Source organism: Cajanus cajan, chromosome 6 (genome assembly GCF_000230855.2).
Source record: "Cajanus cajan strain Asha chromosome 6, NIPB_CcT2T_4, whole genome shotgun sequence".
Taxonomy (NCBI): Eukaryota; Viridiplantae; Streptophyta; class Magnoliopsida; order Fabales; family Fabaceae; genus Cajanus; species Cajanus cajan.
The window spans coordinates 41,279,037-41,302,715 of NC_138522.1; the positions used below are offsets into that span (position 1 = coordinate 41,279,037).

The window sequence follows — 23,679 nt, forward strand, 5'->3', positions numbered from 1 at the left end:
ATGCATGTTTCTACGAATATAAATGGGTAGATTGACTTGACCTAATAACTCTCTTTTTTGGATTTGACTTGAACACTTGATTTGGTTTGTATTTACTAAACTTGACCTTACATATATTTGTTCAGTTGTCGAGTTACCAATTTTGACACCTAATTAAAATCAACTCGCCCAAACATAAGGAACATTAATTCTAATCTATGTGATCAAGAGTAAGAAGAAAATAAATAAAAGTATGATATTATGTTAGCAAATTAAACTAATATATATTTGAAATAATTTAGGTTGAGTTTGAACTTTCAATTTTTTTTAATGTTAAATGATTTGTGATAGTAAGATTGATTTTCAAAGTGTCTTAAAAAGTGAGACTGACATAAAATAAACCAAACTTTAATTAAGATCGTTAAGTTATTGTCATGTCTCAAAATTAAATTTAATGCATGCTTATGAGTATAAATGGGTAGATCGACTTGACTTAACTCACCCTTTTAGATTTGATTTGAACACTTAATTTAGTTTGTATTTACTAAACTCGACCTTACATATGTTTAGTTTAGTTGTCGAATTACCAATTTTGACACTTAATTAAAATCAACTCGACTCGAACATAAAGAATATTAATTCTAACCTATTCACACTCACATTCACTTAGTTTCATTATTTGTTTTTCATGTTTGAGGTCATTTTCCACCTATTTTTCTCGACCACTATTTTTCTCACTATTTTTGTTAGGAAAGGAAAAATAGGTTTAGTGCACGAGCATCTCTAATATGACGGTCGTGGTCAAGAGTTGGTGTGCAAAAATATCCATTTTCTTAGTACAGGGATGGAGTGAACAAGGAAAGATATAAATGAAGATCAGTGATGGTTACCTGACCTGATTTTTTGAATATGGAATATGAGCTTTGGAAGGGAGGGTATTTTGATTGTCATTTGTCTATTTTCTTATAATTTATCATTATTTTGTTATCTGACATGATCACTTGACCCAAACAAATTTGATACAAGCCGACTTGTGTACTTACAAATAAAGAATCCGGATCAACTCAGTCCAATGTTATTTAATTGGTTTCTGGATTTTAAACACCTAAAAAATGTGACCCAACTTGATTTGATTAGACTATACATGTAATAAAAACACATTTTACAAAATTTTGTTACTTTGACTCAACCAGCACCCCCCATTAATAAATAATTAAGTTCTCAATCAATAACGTCTTGGACCACGGCCATTGAAAACTCGCCATGTAAGTGCTGCCCCAAGTCTTTGTACCACAAAAATCCATCCTGTTTACCTCCAGCATCGTATCAACTTGAACTTGGCCGAATGCACCTCAACAGATAACATCCCTCATCTTTCCAAATAACCTTTAGAGGAATTCAAAATTGAAACTTATGTTATTTTATTTTGTTGAAAATTAGGCTAAACTAAAACCCTTTCCTTTTCCTTTTTCCTCACTTCAGCAGACAAGCCCCATAAAAGGCCAACAATTGACCTACCTTGCTAGCTTCGTGGATCGGCCGAATCTCATTCTATAGCTTGTTGTATTTTAAGAAGAAAAAAAAACATTTTTGTAATTTTATTTAATTATATTAATTTAATTCTATTTTTTAAAAAACAAAACACTGCTAGATGTTGATGAGAATTGAAATGATTACGATCGAGAATCATTTAACAACTAAGAATACGTTTTAAGCTTCCGGTGTTTGCATAGTCATTTTATTTCAAGTATATTTTTACAAGACATAGGAATAAAGCACATTTTTTATGCAACTTCTAACTGGAGATTTTTTTTTTCCTGAGTTACTCTATTTCAAAACGTCTTTCCTAATATGCTATCTAAAAAGTGTTATGGAAAAAAAATATTATTAAGCCTTTTTGTCCCTTTTGTGCATTTTGTCTTTCATATATAGAAGAGTTTTCAAGGACTTTCTCACCAGCTGGTATTTATAAGCTTGCAGCTTTAGCTAGCTCTCATAGTCATAAGTTTATACCTTTCCCATCTCTTTTGTATGCTTCTCGTTCTTCCCATCACTTCTCACTTTCACATCTAAATTCTTTCACTTTCTTTGAGGGGGAAATACATCAATAGTTAATTGTGCAACTTTTATTAACAAAAGCACTCAAGATTAATTTTTTCTTCCGGTTTTGTTGATTTTTGGGGATGGTCAACTTATATCTATATTTATTATTCCCATCTTGTTAGCGACGACTATGGTGACAAATATTTTTTTCTCTCTCTGAAGAGACATGCCATGATGACATGCCCAAAAGTTGAACCGGTCTTGTTATCATTTCATCAATTTTGATTGGCATACATGTATATTTTCTTTTGTTGAGCCGCACATGTATTTCTTGACCCATCTACAAAATTTTCTTGATTGCAGGGTTATTAAAATCGGCACATCTGTTTTCTAAGCCAGAAATTCTTAATTGAGGTAATTTTCCCCCCTTTGGTTGTTAACACGAGAGGGATCCCATGTTAATTACAGCAAATTAAAGGAAAATTCTTGTTGCATGGAAAAACATATGAATGAGGATCTAATTGTCTTTGCTTGTATACATATGTTGAAGGTGCGTTTTTAATTAAGTGTATGTTTAGATGAGTGTTTGCGGGATTTAAAAAATGAAAATGATTTTAGTTAAAATTGATTTTGAAGTGAAATGATTTATGTTAGAATTTTTTTTTCACTTTAAAAGAAGATTTGATGTAAAACTTAGAGCTTGTTTGAGGAAATTTAATTTTTCCAATTTCAATTGTTTTTACAGGAAAAAAATATACTTGTAAAATAAGTTGTTTGTTTGGGATAATAATTGAAATTTATAAAAAGTTTAATTTTTCCTAACAAATAAGTTGTTTTTATGTATTTGAAAATTTGATCTTATGATCATTTTTCAACATCTTTTTTTTTTTTTTTCTATAAAAACTGATATAATATATAGAAAATTATGTTTTTTATACCAAAATGAAATTATATATCCTAAAAATTTCTTTTCAAAAAACTTATTCACACAAAAATATATTCTAATTATAATCGATTATACTTATAATCAATTATTGAAATAATTTATTTTTCATCATTGTCTCAAACACACTCTTAGTATAATTTTTTTTTTCAACTTAAAACAAATTTATTTTTATCAATTTTAGTCAAAGTGAGATTTACCCACAAACAACCTGTGGCAGGAGAGCCTAGGAATTCAGGTCTTCTAAATACATGACATAGAGGATTAGCCCATGGAAACCGCATGTGGAAATATCTTGGATCCACACTGGACCTTAAAAAAAAAGTCATACCGAGATTTAGAAGTAAAATTAATTTTATCTAATAATAATCAAACATATATATTTTTACTAAAATGATATGAAGCATAATCAATTTTTGTTCAATTTTTACATGAAACCAAACACACTAATTAGTATATTTGTTTTTTCTTTTTTGGTCATTTTGGTATTACTTTGCAACACAAATCGCCCATGCTTTCTCAAAAATAGGTACATGAACTAATGGAAATTTGGCCAAAATGGAGTCAGAAGTGTCTAACCTTTTTCCTTATGAGCTATGAGCTCAATTATAGTTATATGAATTGATGATCATATGGTGAGGTGGCTATTACACATTGGCTATATAGCGCTACATCATCCCAGTGATAGAATCTCTAGTTTGGATTTGAGTATAAATCATATATATTAAATTTGTTTGCTTTCTGGATGCATGAACCTATAAAATTATTTATTCTTGTTCAGCCACATGCTGCAATTGGTTTCGAGGAGTATAAGCTTCATTTGGGTCACGATTATAACTGACTGTTTTAGATTAGGAAATTACTGTAGTACATTGCAACAGGTGCTAGGTGGTAGTATAGTAGGGTATTGGGAATATAGGAAGGGAATGAAAACATTCATTATGATCTCATACAAATCGGTATCTCTTGGTTAGGTCCTAATTCGTACTTGATCATATGCAAATTATCCCTAACCAGGGGTCACTTGGTAGTATGCTATTATAGGTAGAGTATTTGTATGTGGGTTATGTACCCCATTGTACTTCTTTCAATATATCTTTCTTTGCTGATAAATAAAAAATGCATTCAAGGAGAGCTCTTAAGTATTATAAATAATGAAATAGTAACAAGTATCATATTCTAATAAAAACCCAGATATTAAAATAATGCCTACTGAAATTATCTGTGAAGTGTTTTTTATTTTTATTTTAACTGTGATGAGTTTAATGAGATAAAAAAATTGCTTTTCAGTATATTTTTACGAAAAACACACTTTTTTTTTTAATTTTATTTTTTCACTTGTATATATATATGACCTTCGTTCCAAGTTGACTGTTAAAGGGAGATTGCTCTGACATTTATTATTTTTTTTTTTTTTGTAAAAATATCCTTATTTATAAATTAGCGTGAGATTAAATTCATTGGTTATACACTAATCTAATAAACTGTAGTAAACAAATTCTTTATAACCCAACCTCGATGACATGATTATAGGGTATATGCATCTCCCTTTTTTAGGTAAAAGATCGAAGAAAAGATTTTTTTTATTAATTTACTTTCTATGTCTGGTTTTTCCTTTTCAAATGTTTTTTCTTATAATATTATATATATATATATATATATATATATATATATATATATATATTTATATAATGGTTTTTTCTTATTAACTTGAAGATGGACCTCGAGGATCTAGCTCTGGAATTTGATTGGGCTCAGATGGACATCCTTAACAGCATCGCACCTTCCTTGCTCAACAACCCCTCCTATGGTCCGCAGCAAGTCACTGTACCCACTGTAAAACTATCTTTGCCTTTCCTTATTCTTATTCTATTTCATGTGTTAATTATGAAGTAGTACCAACAATAGTACGTGAGAGTATTTTTTTTCTAATATCAAAATGACATGAATAATTATTGAATATTAGATTTTAAGGTGAATAGTTAAGATTAAACTATACAAGTCATGTAATTTAATTTGTTAAAATGGCACATATTTTTTTAAGTGATTGTATGACATTAAATTTTGATTACCTCTCTTATTCTTACGTAAAATTGGTCAACTCACTAGAGATATTTATATCTTCGTAATACCGAATCACCTATTTTTAAAGATAAAAATATTATGAAAATATTTTTTTTACAATTTGTATTACTGTAATATTATTTTATTATTACATAAAATTCCATGTAAACCTCAGTAAATATAGTTTGAGCCAGTTGCAAATCCAACTGGTTAATAAAGAAAAATAAACAGAAGTGTTTTATTTGTGAACATTGAAAGTGTTTTACCATTGTATGCATCACTGTTTATTATTATTCAGCTTCAAGACTCAGTTGGAACTGTAGTTGCAACACCAAATCAGGCTCAGAATACTGAACGTGCATTCCACCTTCCCGAGGAAATTACAACCTCCTCTAGCATGGGAAACCCTCCACAGCTTGTTGCGGATCAGTTGCCCCAGTTTTCATCAAACTCTTCAGCTCCAATATTACTGGATGAAACTCATTCAAACTATTATGTACCATCCATGGTAACTTCATGATTCATGCAATAGTATGACATGTCTATGACATATCATCATAATTCACTATACTTTGCCTTCATTGATATGCATTTGACTCATACACTCACTGAGCATAGAAACATATATACAAGTAGGCGTTTGTCCAATATGTCACATCACATATTAGTTTAAACTAGCTATTTTGTATCAATGCATTACATTAAAAGGTTGCAAGTGATTTTACCACAACGGGAAAACCACTAATTAAAACTGTTTCACATTAATTTGTTTTGATCAGGTGGGGTTGATCTCAGATGGAGCAGGCTCATTGGTTCAAGGCCAAAATATGGACCAGATGAATTACTATAACTGTAATCAATTTTCTGCCATGCAAAACAATAATTTACCACCAATGTAGGTCTTCCTATACCATATATTATGAACTGTACAGTCATTATTATCCTTTAAAACAAGTTTTAGGCACACGTATTTTTCTTGTATACGTTCCGTATTTAGGATGAATGATCTGGGTCAGCAAAACGAGCTTAACACAAGCAATCAGCTGTTAATGCCAAATATCCTACCAAACCAAAATTTCAATGGAATTAATCACCAGCCATCCTCTTATCCAAACATTTTTCAGCAAAACCACGTGAGTATAAGCATTCTTATAAACTTTTTCCACTAGTATATTAGGCTGCTCTACATTGACCGTGTTTTGTAAATTGCAAAGTTGACATGATTATTGTTGTCGATCATAACTCATAAGCAGGTGGGAGTAGAAGCTGGGAATGAGACAACAAATGGGCATTACATGACTAACCAAAGATCCCAATTGTGTGCTCTCAACAATCATCATGCCATCAACCCTAACATTGGGAATGAGAACACAAATGGACATTTCATGACTAACCAAAGATCCCCATTGTGTGCTCCCAACAATCATGGCATGAACAATCAGGCCATCAACCCAAACAGTGGGTGGAATTCCCCGAGGTAAATTACTTTTACTCACATATAATTAACTCTTTTACATTCACACATGCTCACACACAACATGACAACCTCTATACGTCATTTGTCCTAAGGGTAGAAATACATTCAGTCAACAAAGTGTTGTTCAATTAAATTTAATATGTTTAAAAAATATTCTAAACATAAATTTGACCTATTATTAATTATAGACATTTTTTAAAAAAGTCTGTTTTGACATTTTTAAAAGTTTAATTTGACCTATTAATTGATATGAATTTTTTTTTGAATGTATTTGACTTATTTCAAATAGGTTAATTGATTAATAGGTTAATGAGATTTTTTTTTCTGAAAGAAAATTATATATTGTATAAAAATAAAACTCCAGTCTCTCAGACATGAATCAGGTAGGTCAAATTTTATAAGATCACTGTGTGAGATGTTTATATGATATAAATTTAATTTTAAGATGTAATCTGATTTTCATGATAATTTATTTAGAAGTCTACTATACAATTGGATCTTACAATTTGGACATAAATAAATATATGTTTTTTAGTACATTATAATTTTTTTAATATAATAGTAATAATGCTAAACAAAAATAGTCCTTTCAAGACAGCTTGTTAGGTCAAATATTTTATTTTAAATTACTTAAAATCTGATTTTTTTAATCAAGTAAAATTTTATAAAATCCTAAATTTAGTTTATTTCATAAAAGAATGATCTAGTCTAATGTAAGTTTAAAGTTGAGTAGACCATAGGTTTATATCGAATGATTTGATTTGTTATCACCCCTATTTAAATAATTTCATAGGTGATACAAAGCTTGGAATAATTTGAAACAAGACTTTTAATATGAAAAATATTTTTAATGTAAGTAAAGAAAAATTATAGACTTAATCTACAAACAAATATCTCCATTACTATACGTAGGATTACAATATTTCCCTTAATATAAGAGGATCTCACAATCTCATCATCTACGATGGAAATATAAATACTCACTATTATTGTTGATTAAGACCAATGAAAATACAAAATTGTCTATTTGTATCATCTTAGATATCTCTTTCTCTCGAGGATTATAAATATTTTCTCTCAAATCTTTTGTATGAAGATTACATGATTCTCTCTCCTTTTTTGAAAGGCTCGTCCCTCTCTACCAAGAAGGATGCTATGGCATTTCTTAACCAAAAGTACATTAATTTCAAATGTTGATCATTAACTATGAGTTCTACAATAACATGCAATTTTCTCTATTACTCAGTAATTCATTCATTTTCACATTATTTTGAAAAGGTCCCTTTGGATGCAAGATCAAGGAAACGAATACAATCCATTGCTGCACAACCCTGGTTTTCAGCAGCAGAGCTCCACATTGAATGGACCTAATACAGGTCTTACCTCCACCTTCAACAATTCCTCGGCATTGAACTCTGCTATGATGGGGCTTTCAGGTACTATGTCAAGTGAAGGATCGAGTTCACAATTGCTTAACATGGATGCGCCTCAGTTCGCAAACCTTTTAAGGTATCAAAATTTTCGCCTTTAGGGTTTCCCTCTAACAATATTAAGCTTATGGTAGCCATCTTTTAATTCAAAAAGGGTTCATATTTTTGTAATTTTTCTTCCACCGATGTTAACATTTGTTACTATTACTAGGCCTGAAAGAGCACCAGGGGCGCAACTGCAGCAAGCTGTGAACCCTCTTTATATGAACACAATCACTCCACAACGTGCTGGCAATGGACATGGACTTCATATGTCTTCTTCTTTCGGGTATCTATGATTTCTTAGCACTTTATTCAGAATTCTGATTTATTTGCTTTAATTAGAAGTAATAAAAGAACCAACGAATGTCCTTTGACATTTCAAGTTGTTATTATATATTTGTTGAATCGTGCTAGGGCTCAATCTTCAGCGTCGTCAATTCTAAGCATGCTGAATCAGAATGACAGATCAACGGTTAGTTCCTATGGTCCTTATTCTACTCTACAGCAAAACTCAAGCCTGAACATGCCATATGAAAGGGTAAAATTTCCTGAACCACTTCTTTTCTTTTAACAAGGATGATAATATATATATATATATATATATATATATATATATATATATATATATATATATATATATATATATATATAATTGTTTTTTTTTACTATAATTATCTCAAAAGTTATACTTGTAAGCTTTTATATTATCAACTTGGGGATTGTTTGTCTAGGCTTAAAAATAAATATTTTTAAGAGATTCTTATATTAGTAGAAGTTAATTTATGTTTTGTTAATGTTATAAAAGCATTTATTTTTGAAAAAAAACTTCATCCCTCTCGTAGTTGTTTAACTTGCTTCTCATGAAAAATAGTTTTTTTTAAAACCTTTTTATTACTTCTAATTATATCAAAAACAAATTCTTGACAAAATTTCCCAACGTGTCTAAAATTTTAGTAAGAACTTTTTTTTAATAATGTTTTTTAATAATAAAAAAAAGGGTTAAACAAACTTTCTCCTTATGTATGGTAAAAGTTTGTCTGCTCTCTTTTTTTTTTTTTCCAAACGTTATCATCTTTATTATTTATTTACAAAACACACAATATTTCCCACATCTGACTTCCTCCAAGAGTTACCCTTTGAGAAAAAAGCTGCCAAAACCTTCATAAACTAAACATGGTAAATTGCACATACACAGCAGGTGCAACGAGAACCCCCACGTCGCGGTCGTCCCCGGAAACGATTTGAACCAAGCGATGCGGTAACTTCGCCTTATAAACGTCGAAAGGTAACCGTCGAGATCTTTCTTGTCCATGCATATGAAAATGTTGTTTTGTGGAAATTAACAGAATGAGATAATTTGTGGTTCTTGATTTATTGCAGAAGGGTTTCGCTAGAGAAAATGCTGGAAAAACACCCTTATCCCAAGCAAACAGCACTCCTCATGGTGTAGATCAGAACGCCAATGCTGAAATAGCGAGGTATTCCTCTACACCTACTGATCATTAGCTTCACTTTACCATTTTTTGCATTTCAATTTATTATTGAGTGCAGCAAAATTGAATACTTTTTTCATGTTTTTAAATTTTTCTCAGGAACTTTGTCAACACTATGTATGACCCGTCATTTGAGAGGGCTGGTGTTCCCATTGACCCTCTTATCAGATTGTTAAACAAAACATCTGGTAATTATTACTATTACTTTCTTTAACAATTCTACTTACTAATCATTGTAGAAATCTTTTTTTTAGGTTATTAAATTACAAGCCAGATATATATATTTGACAAGAACGATGTTGTTCTTCATGCAGAGAAACTTGCAGTGCCTGCGCCTGCAACAACGATGTAAGCTTCTGGAATCCTCAAGAACAGGCGAATTGAATGATGTCAATTCTCAAAGATATTGGACAATGATGTCAGTAGTTTGAATAATTTGAAACAATGGTTATAAACTTCTAGACAAATAAAGTTGTGTAAACAATAAGACAAGTTCTATGCAATAAACTCCTGTCCATTTTGGTTTTCATTTCTGACTGGAAGTTTTTGAGGATTAATATATGGTTACATGTGTGGACATGTGGTTAGTGAAATCATAAAAATGAATTTTGGTTTGGAACTTTTGATAATATGTCAATGCATGATTAGTTTTCTTAATATCTTAAGTTGTTAGAATGCTATGAATGATTTTATATTTCTAACAAAATTTATGAACAACGATATTTTGTTGGATTAAATGTTTTATGAGTAAATACTTACTGTCGTCTTTGAGTAACAAATATAGAGCCTGCGTGTATCTGTAACGAGGATTACAGAAAGCAAATTCTTTTTCTTTAAATAAAGGAGAGCTATTTGTTAAGAAAATTTTTAGTACAAATTTGTATGAGAAGAAATCTTAACTAATAAAAGTAGCATATTTTCCTAAGAGAGAGAAACTGGGTGCCAATGAATTTTATAAGTTAGAAAAATGAACTTCCTTTTCATAAGTTAAATAGAAGTCTATAGTTTATTTCTTTGGAAAATTTTCAAACTCCAATTTGGTTGGTCTTGTAACCGCAACGCATTGTACAAAAGCCTCCCACATAGAGCATTGTTTTAATTAGGGTGTCAATTAAATTTTTTAAAGACTAGTATAGCAATGTATATGTAACATAAAAGGTTTAAAATGTTTTTTTTTTCTTCTTTAAATAATAGAATGGAGAAACTAAATAGTGGTTGAATAGAAGCAGATATGTAAAAAGAAGAACAAATAGGTAGAGGGGGAATACGATGGAAGAGGGGTACGAAAAGGAGGGGTGGTAACAGTGGTAGTGTGGTACAGAGTCCATGATCAGGTCATGCGCCACGTCAATCATGTTTCAGTGTATTCTCCACTACCAAACAATTTTTTGAGTTGGCAGATATTGAAATAAAAATTTAAAAGTATATTTCAATTAAAGATATTATTAAAAAATACTTTAAAAATAGAAGAGGGTTTGGGAGAACAAGTATGTAGCATATCCTTTTCCTCTTTGCCACATGACCGACACAGTTTGTTAAGTTTTTTATTATTTTTATTTTTTATTTTATTTTTAGAATTGAATCTAATTTATCTTTTATTTTATATATTTCAAACTTAATTAGTTTTTCAATGTAGATTTTTTGGGTTCGTTCCTGAAGTATCACCGCCGATAGTAGTGACTAATCTCCTCGCTAGGTTGGAAGCACCTCAAAGGGTGGAATAACTGACTCAAAGATTTAACGCGACTGCATACATAAGACAGGATTCGAACCCCTGACTTTACTTAAGCGTGGATCAACCCCTATCGCTGAACCACACGCTTGGAGTTTTTTAATGTAGATTTTGAGTTGAAAAAAGGTCGATAGACAATTTATAATATTATAATTTTTTTTAAAGAAATGGGTGGTTAACTCTATCTTTGAATGAGATAGTGTCTTGCTTTAGTTTAATTTTTTTCTTACAAAAATATATCCTTTCTCTCTTTAATTCTTTTTCTTTTTTTTCTTAAAAGGGTATTTTTAGAATTTTTTTAATAAAAAATAGTGCTTTTAGAATTTTTCCATCATTTTATATCTTTTAACGTGTCATTTCATCTTTACTTTTAAATTAATTATAATATTTTTGAATTAAAAAAGCATAAACAATTGAAAATTATATTGTATTACAATATAATTATTTATCACAATTTTAAAATAAGTTTTATATATTAAAAATATTAATCATTATAAATCTAATTGTATTATAGTTTATATATTCAAAAAAATTATTTATTATAAAGTTGAATTGAATAATATAAATATTTATTATGTACATTGTACATATTTTTTATTATTAAAAATTATAATAATAATAATAAAATTTAAATATAATATTTTATACAGATTATTTCAATCTCATCATTAAATTGACTAATGACTATAGGAGATATAGTTAATATTATTTTTCAATTAGAATTTGAGTTTTACTTCTATATTAATTTTAACTTTAATTAAAGAACGATATCAACCACATTTAAAGAATCGAAACTAATTATACATCTTATAATTAATTGGCTAAGCAACAATACCAAGTAGATAAACATAAGTGAGTTAACTCATAATTATTGCCCACTTTCTGCATTGAGTCTCATAAAACAAGGGGCTTGAAGAAAGTGTTCTGGTCGGAACTGAGTTGGTAAAATTTCAGAATGAGATCTCATAACCATAATATAAGACTACCTTTTCCATTCTTTTGTCTAATTAAGCTCTTCCATTTTTGTGGCTCTCAGACTTTTATTTTGTTACAGATCAAGTCTCATTTTCACATCCAAAGCATTTGGCTTTCTCAAGGAGGGTAACCGTGAGGGTCGTATGCCATGGCTCTACCTTTTTCCTTATTTTAATTGAAACAAAAAGTTTTTCTTTTTCTTTTTCTTTTTCTTGTTTTTTTATTATCACACGTATTTTTTTTCTTATTTCATTTGGAGGGATATGGCATGAGTTGAAAAAGATAGCAATATTTTATCATTTTCTCAATTTGTTGACTAAGATATGCATTTTTATACCACTTCAGCCACTCATGTTTCCCCCTTTTATTTGGGTCGTTTACAGGGTTGAGAGCGGCACATCAAAGTTCTAAGGAAAAATCCTAAATTTTGAGGTAATTATACTCAACTGCGACTGTATAAGAATTTAATGATTTTTGTTAGAGAACAATGCAAGCAAAGCATCTTGTGCATGGTATGAAGATTAAGCATATAAATAGGAATCTTCTTGTTTTATGTTTGGATGAGTTGTTGTGTTTTTTGTTTTTTCTCTTTTACACAACTATAACATGATTATGCTTAACCAAGAATTAGATTTTACTTGAACTGTTTGATTATTTGCATATTTGGATTAACTTATGAATTGGGTAAAATCACATCTCACTTAATTATTAAAAATGCAAAAATTATAGTAGCTTTTTATTTCTAGAGAAACCGCATGTCAGAAGGAGTCAGATGTGGACCAAATATATATTTTAAATATACGTGTTTAAAAATTATTTATTTTTCTCTAACATATTAACCTGCTTCAAACTGTGTTTGTGAAAGAAAAGATTATCCTCTCACTATTAAGGTGATAATATTTTCATTTGCACATTAAGATGGATGTTAAGTAAAAATTAGTAAGTAATTTGACAAATTATTTTAATTTTAAAAATTAACTTTACCGTGAGTAAAATAAATTTTAAGAAATATTTTCCTTTTGTTTTTAAAGTAATTAAATAAACTTAATGTTGGATATAATATTTATTAAAAAATTTTAAAAAAATATTTATACTTCAAAAATATTTTACTGTTCAAAAAAATTAAATTAATTTAAAATATGGTTTTAAAATATAAATTAATTTTTAAAAATATTTTTTTAATAAAAAATTCATTCAACATTAAATTTTAAATTATAAAAATTTGAAAAGATATTGTTTTGCCCATCCCCGGGGAACTACTATTTTCTTTTTTTCTTATGAAGAAAATTTACACGAACCTCGTTTGAAAAATGCTTTATATTCACTATTAATTATCTTAAGTACGCAAATTAATATTGTTTATATCTTTATTTTTAGTTGTATTTTAAAATATTACTGTAGAATATAATATATATTTTCTTTTTGATACCCCTCTTTTCTTTTTAATATAACACATCATTTCTTTTTCGGTAAAACATGAGTTTCACTAAATGTGTCTATCTCTATTTTAGATCTTTATCTCTAAATTAATTAGTCTCACATACATATCATTAATACAAAAGAGTGTGTTGAAAACAAAGAATTAGAAAATATATAACTTTTCACTCTTATTTAATACAGTAATTTATGTCCCATGAAATAATGGTTCTATATTTATTAAATAAATGCTTATTTTTCATTTTTAAGAGATTAAAGATAATTTTTATTTAGTATTATCTTTATTATTTTTAATAGTCAGATTCTTATATATAAATAAAAATACAATATATATATTTTCTTTTGCATAAAATAGTTTTAAAATTGTCTATTATATCATTTTCATTTTTACCACCACTAATAATGCATATTAGTTGTAAATGTGTAAATTAATAAAAAAGAATATAGGCAGAAAATACGTCAAAGTATTTGATGTTGTTTCGATATAGCTAAAATTTATCTAAAAACACAAGTTTTACTAGTTTTCACCACTAAATCAAAAGAAACTTAAGAAAACAGTCCTTAGACTCACTAAAATTTGTGATTTCTAAAAATTTCAGTTAATAATAAAAATTTGTTAAAAATAGTGATAAGAAAAATGTTGTTAGCATTCATCTTAAAAAATATCACATTGCTCATTAAAGATTTTAGAAAAATATTAGCAATTCTCTATCTAACACTACATATTATTGATTAAAATTTAGTAAAAATTACAAATTTTAGTAAATTTTACCATTAAATCATAATAGACTTATTAAATGAGAAAAAAAACTCATTAATAGTTATTAAAAGAAACTAATTTTAATGAATCTTATCACCTGATAAAGATAAGAATTGGCTAAATGAGACATAAAATAAAAATAAATTTTAATTTTTAGTTATCAATTTTAAAATATTATGTGAATTATGTAAATGAAAAAACTAACAATAAGAACAGGAGTAATTTTTAATAAATTTTACTAATTAATAATAAAAATTTAAAAATAAATGTCAAATTTTTCTAACTTTCCTCAAACTTGAATTAACATACATTTTCTTTTTTTCTGAATTCTTCTTCACTGCATCCTTTTTTCTTTCTTTCTTTCTCATTACATCAATTATCATAACTTTCATTTCCTTTTTTAATTTGTTTTCCTTTTCATTTTTCCCCTCTGTTTTTCATTTATCTCATCCAACTCAAAATTTGGTACACGCGCGTTATTCATACAAAACAGTGTGTTGGAAGATGAAACGCCTGCTTTAAACTTTCTGTGCGGTCTTATTTGGATTTGAGCAACAATCATTAATTAACTTCTGATGTTTTTATTTGTAAAAGTCAAGTATTTATTCATTATGTACAGTGTATATAAAAGTCAACTTAATCTTCATAGTCTAGTGTGAACGCAGTTTCCGATATCCGGACAACCCGCTTGCGTTTCAGGTCCACCAATTTTATTCAACTTTCTTTGAGGGATTTTATTTCAGCATCATTCATAACAAAACGTTAACATTGTTTCTCACATTTTATTTATACTACCACTATTTGAAATTTTATGTGCCCCACTAAATGGTGGATTTAAAATATTTAATTTAATAATATTTTAGTCTTTTCTTATACTTTTATAAGCAAAAGAAAAAAGAAAAAAGTTAAAGTGAACTTCTTACGTTATACGTTTTCCTTTTCATGAAAAAGTATATAACAAGAAAAGAAAATAACTAGCAAAATGACTCTAGTTTAAAATTTTTACATACAAATTAAAAATAACAATGAATGCACTCTTTTTATACAATTTTACTAAAATAATCTTATTTTTTAATAAATAAATTACATTGAAAAAAAATTGATGTAATTTATGTGGATACAAGTTAAGATTTTTTTCTTTAATATTATATTGAAAACTACGTGTATAAGTTATTTTAATTTTTTTTAAATATTAAAATCAGTTAATTTGAGACGGAAAAATATTTTATATTTTAGATTTTTTTATTTTTTCATATCTCATTAAAAAATAATGCGGACATATTCTCTATTACTTGCAGAGTGAATATAATATTTCACTTGATATTTAAAGAAAGTGTTAAGAAGGAAGAGTATGTTGGTGCGCATGTTGTAATTTTTGTGAGATTTTATGCCACCCACATTTGTAAATAAAATAGAACTACCGAAGATAACATACATGAAATTAAAAGTCAGAGAAAATAAAGAGTAAAATGTAGGGGGTTAATTAAACTGATATTTTTCCTAAAAAAAAAATGCAACCAGTTACACCTTTATACATTAAAAAATTACATATTTTCATCTTAATATATTAGTTTTACACGTTAGCAAACATTAAGAAGTTAAACATACTTAAACATAAGAATGAATCAACAAGATAAAGAATGCACGTACGTGTAGGAGAGATAGGTGTAAGAATTGAATTAACAAAAATATGTTAATGTACTTTACAAAGTGTAATTATCCTAATCTTTTTCATTCTAATATAATTAGGTATCCTAATTTTTAAACAAGAAAGCATCCTAGTTTGTTGTCTCTTTTGGGTGAGGTCCACCACTTTCAAACCAAATACCATTATAAGACAGAAAGAAGCTTGTCTCTTCTCTTATTAACTTATTATTATATTTCACTCTTTGGTCAACCACAGACATGGATTCGCAGAATGCCTCTGACAACCGTGTTTCATTCATTGACTGGAACGAGGACGGCGCTCTAGTTAACAACATATCAAACTTTCTAGAGTTCAGCAGTCCCCACACCGGTTTGCATGATGCGAATTCAACACCCAAATCTTCTATTTTGGGATCTTTTCAGTCCCAAAATGTTGAGGACCCAGTAACTGAGTTGGCTGCTGTTCCTAACCCTCCAGTAAGAACTAATTAGCTGTCACACTTTTTCTTACCTTCTAGTTTATTTTTCTAAATCTTATTCTTACCATATATGCAAATTTCCTTTTCACAGTTACTATCATTTATTCTTATTTCTTACCTACTTTAATCTTTATTTTTCTTTGAGTTCTCTGACAATGACCATTATTTTGCTTTGAGTAGATAAAATTTTCAGGTTTTGTGGATCTTATTTTTGTGTACGTTTTCAGGTGGTGGGATTTGTTGTTGGAACACCAAATCAGGTCCAAATTCAAACCACTGATCCTTCTTCATCTTACCAGGGATCGTCGTCAAACTCCTCTGGTCATCAAAGCTTTGTGGCTTCTGCTTTTGTTCCGGAGAATCCTAATCCTTTACCCTTGCCATTACCAAATTCTTCAGCCCCACCGCTTAATCAAACGCAACCAAGCCACCCTTTACCATCATCTGCGGTAAATTAATTATTCATCACATCATATCATAATTCATACTGTACCTCTTTTCAATGTTGTTGACTTTTTGTAAACTCTCATAACGCTCCATCAGTTCTCTACATTTGCTTTTCCTATGTCTTAAAATGTTTCTTGTCATACATATGCAACTGACACGTGACTGTACTCTTTTTGTTCATATAATTCAATTAGATGGGATTGGCCTGGGAAGGAGGTGTTAATTCGTCTATTATGACCCAAAAGGGTTACTTCAATCAATTGTCCAACATGCAAAACGAGAATTCGCTTCGGTGAGTTTTTCTTTTTCCTGTTCATTAATGTGTTTATCTTGTCATAACTAGTTTTAGAAACGTTAATGTAGTCTTAATTTTTCACTCATTCCTGTGTTGTAGTTTTCAAGGATTGGGTGTTTCTGATGAGTACCCCACAACCGGAAACAATCCACCGCTGGTGCCAAATACAATCCAAAACAATAATTTCAGTGGAAACAATAACCAGACATCTCCATATCAAGCATTGTTCCACCCAAACTCCGTGAGTATAAATATTGAGAAAACATGTTCCAAAACTAGGGTTGCACTGCATATATAGGCTTTGCTTTTTCAGAATCTTACTGGTCCATTGTTGTTAACATCTCTTGCAGGCACAGGCAAGGCCAGGGATTGAAAGTGGAAATTCAAGAAGCCAAATGCTTATCGGTTCTGCGCGGAATTCTAGGTGGCTTTGACCTTTATTTTAATTACTTAGTAAATTTAACCGGTTATCTCTTGAAAATATTAGTACTATAATAAAGGCGTGGTACACTACATAGTTCATAACCTTAAAACATGCGATATTTGCATCTCTTACGTATGGACCCCACATCTCTCAATAGGTGTGAGGTCCACAATTTTGTTACGCCCCTAATAAAATTTTCAGGCATCAAAGTTGAGCTCTAAAGAGAGGCTTCATTAATTTTTAGAAGTTACAATTAAATGTGTTTGAATGCTCCATGTGCTCATAATAATGACGATTATTTGATTATGAATTTTTAACCGTAGGCCAGAACAGGATCAATTGTCTGCTCCTAATGTCCATGGTTCACAATATGCCCCCAACTATACGCAGTATGGTTCATCTGATCATTCTTATTGCAATCACTTGATTATTAACTAGTTAAAAACAAAATGCATGAACTAATTATTTTTTATTCAGGTCGGCTCAGTCGTTCACTACTCTGCAGAATCAAGTAGGTCATGCGTCTGGAACGCAGGATAATTTTGATTTACAATCTCAAAATTCTAAGCAGCCTGTCAACCCAATTTACCCAAGGTATAAAGATATTATCATCTATTATTTAGAAACGTGCCTTTAAATAAAATTTACTTGTGTTTTCATGGACAAATTTAGCACTTAATAAATCAACATTGGTTGCTTTTTGTTTTAGGTCTGAACTGTACTCAAGTTCAAGTGATCTTCAGTCTGGTTTTGGAACAATGCCATCAAATTCTTATCAACAAGGTTATAGTCCCGTGGTGCCAGGGTCTGCAGAACCATCACCATCGTCTGCGTCTTCCCTTACTCCTACGTATGAAGAGATTAACAACAAATTTCCACTTTGCATACCTTTTAATTTATAATTAAATAATTGTCATTTAGGGTTTTACATTAAATTAAAAACTGTCAAACACCATAAGTTTATGAAAATATAATTATAATGATTAAATTTTTATTTTTAATTTATCAATGTAAATTATCTCTCTTTTTATTTTATAGTGATATAAAAGAACTATAACAAAATTATAAAAAAAAATCTCTTTTAATTAATTTGTCATATAAACAATTGTAAACATTTTTTAAATTACAATTATTTAAAAATTCAGAACTATATCATTCAGCAAATGTGACAATTGACAATATATTAATTTTGCTAAACAAATTATCTTATTGCAGACATTCCCAGTTATTCGAAAAGCAGGACCATCAGCACAATGAAAGGGACAGTGAATCCTCTAAGTGGTGAGCAACCTTTATCAATAACCATTAACACTCTTGAGTAGAAGCATCTTATGGCATTTCTCTACCAACTTCATTGTAATTTCTACATGCTAATTAATAATTCATTAATTTTAAAATAAAGGTATCGGGGTGTGCAAGATCGGATAAACGAATACAATCGAATGATAAGCAATCCTAGCTTGCAACGACCTAGTAGCACATTGCATGAACATAGAGTTCAGTCTTCCAGCTTCAGTAATTCGCTGTCACTCAGCTCAGCAAGGATTCTGGGCCTTTCAAGTACTAGGGCATCTGAAGGAACAAGTCCACAAGTTCCTATCAAGGAGGTTGAGAATGAACGCCTTTTAAGGTATCGGATTTTTTTTTTCATTTGGAATTTTTTTTTTCTTCCATCCGAGATAACATAGATTGTGTGCATGTTTAGTGACATGGCATTTGGGCTAACTTGATTTCCTGAGACAACAAATAGTTATTTTTGTATTAATTAATTTCACCATGATTTTACAAGTGAACTTTCTAATGTCAATCTAAATTCTAAACACTCTGGTATCCATAAATGAATATATATATATATATATATATATATATTCATGTCATTAATTTGATTACTGCAATAATGTTATTCATACAACTTTTTTGATTATAATTTTACATTTTTTAGATAATAAAATAAAAACACACTGTATTTTTTTTTTCTCAATAAAAGTTTGCCTAGCATGCAAAAAGTGGTCAATGCTTCTTCAATTTCTATTGCACTTTACAGTATTCTTTTTTATCAAGAGAAAACATATATTTGATGGGGGATATATCCCAAGCCTTACCCTTAAAAAGTTCCTACTCACTTCAAGGCCATCTTTCATATATATTATAGGACTTGTTATATTATAAGATTAGTTGACTATATATATATATATAATAATAATAATAATAACAATAATAATAATAATAATAATAATTATAATAATAATTATTATTATTATAATAATAATAATGAAGATGATGAAAAATGAAACCTCTTCACTTTTATTAGTTCCAAATGATGTTCATCATTAGTGAATATTGAATGTGTTCTGATTGATTTGCTTTTCAAGGCATTGACCAAGAAAAAAAAAGTAAAAAAAGCAATACACTTTTTTATATTTGACAAATTATTTTTATATAACAAGTTTGTTAAAAAAATTATTAGTACGGGAAAATAAACCAAGGGAAATACTTATTGTTTATCCTAATTTGGGATCAATTGGAGTGAAAAAAGATGAGAGATACGAAGAACAAAGAAAAAATAAATAAAAAAAATTAATAACTGTCATAAATAATGTGATAGAAAAAGAAGTGAAATATGAAGAAAATATAATGAAAATGAGGGGAAAGAAAAAGTAAGTGTATATTTATAATAATTGTTAAAGAAAGAGAGTACATATATAATTAAAAAGATGTAGGAGAAAATAATATTATATAAATAATATGATTTGTAATATTTTTATTAAAGAGAACTACATGAGAGAAAGAAAAAGAAAAGAGAAAAATTTAGGCATATGACGTCATGTAATAATTAAGAGAAATAAATAAATAATAATAATAAGTGTTGATGAAATCTTTGAAATTTAATTTTTGAGTAATGATATTTGAACATCTAATATCTTGGTAAACCTAATTAACACCTATTATTTTCTCTTTTATCCAATCATGTAACTTATTTATATTTATATTTCTCTTTCTTTTAACAATATAAGTTTATTGTATATAGCATTTGGTTTCCATCCATTATTTTTCTTTATTTATTTATATCATCACTTCTAAATATATATGCTAGAAGTTTAAAAAAGTTTTGTCCCAAGGCATTGTATTCTTGGCGTTCTTATTTACATGGTTGAATGCGTGCATAGGGCCCCACCTTCTGAAGCAATGCAGAGAATACTGGAAATGAATCCCTCAAGAATAATTAATCGCAATGGTATCGCTGCTCAGCTAAAACAACGCGGGAGCTTGCAAAATGGAAGGGTAAAAAATCCATAACATTTCTTATCTTTTTAAGGCAACCATGATGACAACGTATAATCTCGTCTGTGAGTTATACAATATGTGAAGCTCTACGCTTTATTGTCAACAGGGTTCTCGAAATCATGATTTTAGGAAGCAACTATTGACATTGAAAGAGGTAAAACATATAATCTTTTGTTCAATCACAAAACAAGCATAGTTCCCTCGATCTAGATGTTCTCTTTTTTGTGTGCATGTGCATAGTGTTTTCTATTTTACTTAAAAGTTGAAACATTATACATATTTGGGGAAGGGAAAAAAAAACTAATTATTGAAGGTTGCACAACAGGGTTATCAGCCGCCACGTCGTGGTCGTCCCCCAAAACGACGTGATGTAGGAGAGTCGTCTTCTTCTCAACGTGGAAAGGTAACCTTTTTACCTAGCCACGCATGCAAGTGTGAATACATAAAGTGTAAAAAATTCCCCCCTTTAATCAATAAAAATAATTATTAGTATAACTTTTAACATAATTATTATAAAAATTAATAAATTTTTTTATATAAGTTGGTTTTTTTTAAATGACTTTGTAAAATTATTATATATTGTCACTTCTTTTATATGTGTGTTGTTTCATCATGTTACTGTGACAAAAAATGTGTTGGGCCAGAATGAGATTATGAGGTTCTTGTGGTTTGGTTTGTTTTGAGTTGTTGCAGAAGGTTTCTACAGGAGCAGGAAAAGCTGATCAAAGAAACCCTATACCCCAAGAACCACCAAAGACTAATCCTGAAATTTCAGTGAATAGAGATCTGCAGATCCAGAATGACGACATACCCATAAACCCTGACGCCGAGCTTAGGTAGACTCCGCAGCTCAAAAGCCAATTTCTCTGATGCTTTTTTTGCCATCACTTTCCACATTTAACTCACATTATAACTGAATTTTCATGGTTTTGAATTTTCAGTGAACATGAGAACCTTGTCTATAACATCAAATATGAGAAGCGTGGTTACCCCATTGACCCCCATATTAGATTATTCAAAGCATCACAAGGTAATAACAATTCTCTAAACCATACGCTTTTATTTTTAATTTAAAAAGAAATACCAGTTTCTAATATGCAGAAATTCGATACTAGTAAGTTGTCTTGTTATCGAGCAATATTTTAATTAGTTACTGTGAGTTTATATCATTACTGTAGAAAATTCATATTACAATGCAGTACTACATTGAGCTAAAAGAACTTCAGAATTTATGATGAATGGTGATTTTCTTTATGTAGGGAAATATTGTGCCTAGCCTGCACAAAAAGGAAGTGTCAAGTGCATGGGATCCTCTAGAGCAGTTAAATCGGATGATTTCAATTAGTATACTTAAAAACTAGTTAATTTCAGACAATTCTAAAATATAGAGTAGAAACAAGGACCATAGCATTTCGTGATATTATTTGCACAAATGAAATTCGATATAACTAGGGAAAATAAGGCTGTGATAAATTTTAGTGTGCAAATGATATTATCTGTGCCTTGCATTTTATGTTGTTTTCGTGTCTACCAGTTTTAAAACGCAGTGCTGGATAGATTTATAATTAGCTTGTGTTAATGTTTTGAGTGATGATGCTTGAACATCCAAAACTTTATAAATGCTTAAGTTTGATATCAATCACTTATTTCTTCTTTCCCTTTTAAGATGTGTATTCCTCAAATTAAGTGTCTACCAATATTTTCCTAATATTTTTTTTGGCCAACAGGATGCCCTTTCAGTTCTCGTGACGCAACACAAAAGGGACTAATATTAGTCGAAATAGGAATAATCTTGTGTGCTGTGGCTGGGCTTTTTATCGTTCTTCGCCAATAATTTAATTTTCTTGGTAAAGCGAGTATATGAGAGATAAAAAAGAGGTGACAAACAAAAATGTTAAGAGTCATTATGTTTAAGTAAATATTTATTTTGTTTTTTAAAATAATTTTACTTTCATATTTTTTAAGTTTTAGAAAACATGTATAATTAATGTCTTGTTTTCTATTTTTAGAAATTGAGATAATTGAAAATGCCTTGGATTATTTTTAGAGAAAGCATCTTATTTTTAATAGTTTGAAATTTGTAAAATATTTTTAGATGAAGTTTAAACATAAATTTTAAACAGTAAAAACGTACTCTCTTTTTTATTAATGAACAATTTATAATAAAAAAAAACTCATTATATATAATATTAAATCGATAAATTTGTTTATTTATAAAAATAAAAAAAAATCATATACATAATAAGTGTTATTTGTTAATAAAGAAAAACATCAAAAGAATTGAAAAAGACAACAAGCTACCCAATAAAAAGGTTTATCTCGTGAATTATGCAATTTCCTCCATCGATCGTGTACTATATACTTGGTTTAAAGTTCATTATTAAGTTGAGTTATAGAGTCAGACTGAGTGTATTGATACAAGTAAAACAATATTTTATTCAGGGATGTATATACTTTAACAAATTAAGGTAAGGGACAGCTAGTTAGGGTTTATGCAATGACTCATCTCAAGAGATGATTTTCTTTGGGGAGTTTTATGAGAAGTGGAGGCTAAGAATGAACCATTGAATTAATAGATAGCAAGGTTGATGTGCAAAAAGAAAAGTAGATTTTCCTTCAGAGAAGTCGATGGCTAGGCTCGAAAATCTAAATATAGGAAATGATTACTTTATGGTCAAATTTGATACTGAAGTTGATTGTCTCAAAGTAATGGATGAAGCCTTGTGG

At 29.2% G+C, this 23,679-nt stretch overlaps 3 protein-coding genes across 3 annotated transcripts; all 3 read left to right on the top strand.

Moving 5' to 3' along the window:
- Positions 1–1,603: 1,603 nt before the first annotated feature.
- Positions 1,604–5,688, top strand: LOC145949297 (uncharacterized). Its single transcript, XM_083076401.1, has 3 exons — positions 1,604–2,436; positions 4,682–4,801; positions 5,328–5,688. Exons 2-3 carry the CDS (start codon positions 4,682–4,684, stop codon positions 5,547–5,549), a joined length of 342 nt encoding a protein of 113 aa, XP_082932527.1. The 5' UTR covers positions 1,604–2,436; the 3' UTR covers positions 5,550–5,688.
- Positions 5,683–10,562, top strand: LOC109810796 (uncharacterized). The gene is made up of 10 exons (XM_020374351.3): positions 5,683–5,924; positions 6,027–6,162; positions 6,283–6,506; positions 7,785–8,015; positions 8,148–8,264; positions 8,393–8,516; positions 9,174–9,263; positions 9,359–9,456; positions 9,571–9,659; positions 9,786–10,562. The coding sequence occupies exons 1-10, from the start codon at positions 5,857–5,859 to the stop codon at positions 9,821–9,823; spliced, it is 1,215 nt and encodes a 404-aa protein (XP_020229940.2). The 5' UTR covers positions 5,683–5,856; the 3' UTR covers positions 9,824–10,562.
- A 3,947-nt stretch (positions 10,563–14,509) lies between these two features.
- On the top strand, positions 14,510–23,048 carry LOC109810792 (uncharacterized). Its single transcript, XM_083076402.1, has 15 exons — positions 14,510–16,950; positions 17,143–17,240; positions 17,343–17,484; positions 17,594–17,667; positions 17,991–18,056; positions 18,145–18,261; positions 18,377–18,517; positions 18,883–18,948; positions 19,070–19,297; positions 20,835–20,949; positions 21,059–21,106; positions 21,278–21,355; positions 21,646–21,788; positions 21,894–21,982; positions 22,212–23,048. The coding sequence occupies exons 2-15, from the start codon at positions 17,143–17,145 to the stop codon at positions 22,226–22,228; spliced, it is 1,422 nt and encodes a 473-aa protein (XP_082932528.1). The 5' UTR covers positions 14,510–16,950; the 3' UTR covers positions 22,229–23,048.
- The last annotated feature ends 631 nt before the right edge of the window (positions 23,049–23,679 follow it).

What these genes read in the sequence shown, in the direction of transcription:
- LOC145949297 (XM_083076401.1), top strand. Translation starts at nt 4,682, where the DNA reads ATGGACCTCGAGGATCTAGCTCTGGAATTTGATTGGGCTCAGATGGAC. An exon ending in AGCAAGTCACTGTACCCACT is followed by an intron (nt 4,802 to 5,327) that starts GTAAAACTATCT and finishes ATTATTATTCAG; the next exon opens with CTTCAAGACTCAGTTGGAAC.
- LOC109810796 (XM_020374351.3), top strand. Translation starts at nt 5,857, where the DNA reads ATGGACCAGATGAATTACTATAACTGTAATCAATTTTCTGCCATGCAA. An exon ending in CATATGTCTTCTTCTTTCGG is followed by an intron (nt 8,265 to 8,392) that starts GTATCTATGATT and finishes GAATCGTGCTAG; the next exon opens with GGCTCAATCTTCAGCGTCGT. An exon ending in TGAACATGCCATATGAAAGG is followed by an intron (nt 8,517 to 9,173) that starts GTAAAATTTCCT and finishes GCACATACACAG; the next exon opens with CAGGTGCAACGAGAACCCCC.
- LOC109810792 (XM_083076402.1), top strand. Translation starts at nt 17,143, where the DNA reads ATGGGATTGGCCTGGGAAGGAGGTGTTAATTCGTCTATTATGACCCAA. An exon ending in TATGCCCCCAACTATACGCA is followed by an intron (nt 18,057 to 18,144) that starts GTATGGTTCATC and finishes TTTTTTATTCAG; the next exon opens with GTCGGCTCAGTCGTTCACTA. An exon ending in GACAGTGAATCCTCTAAGTG is followed by an intron (nt 18,949 to 19,069) that starts GTGAGCAACCTT and finishes TTTAAAATAAAG; the next exon opens with GTATCGGGGTGTGCAAGATC.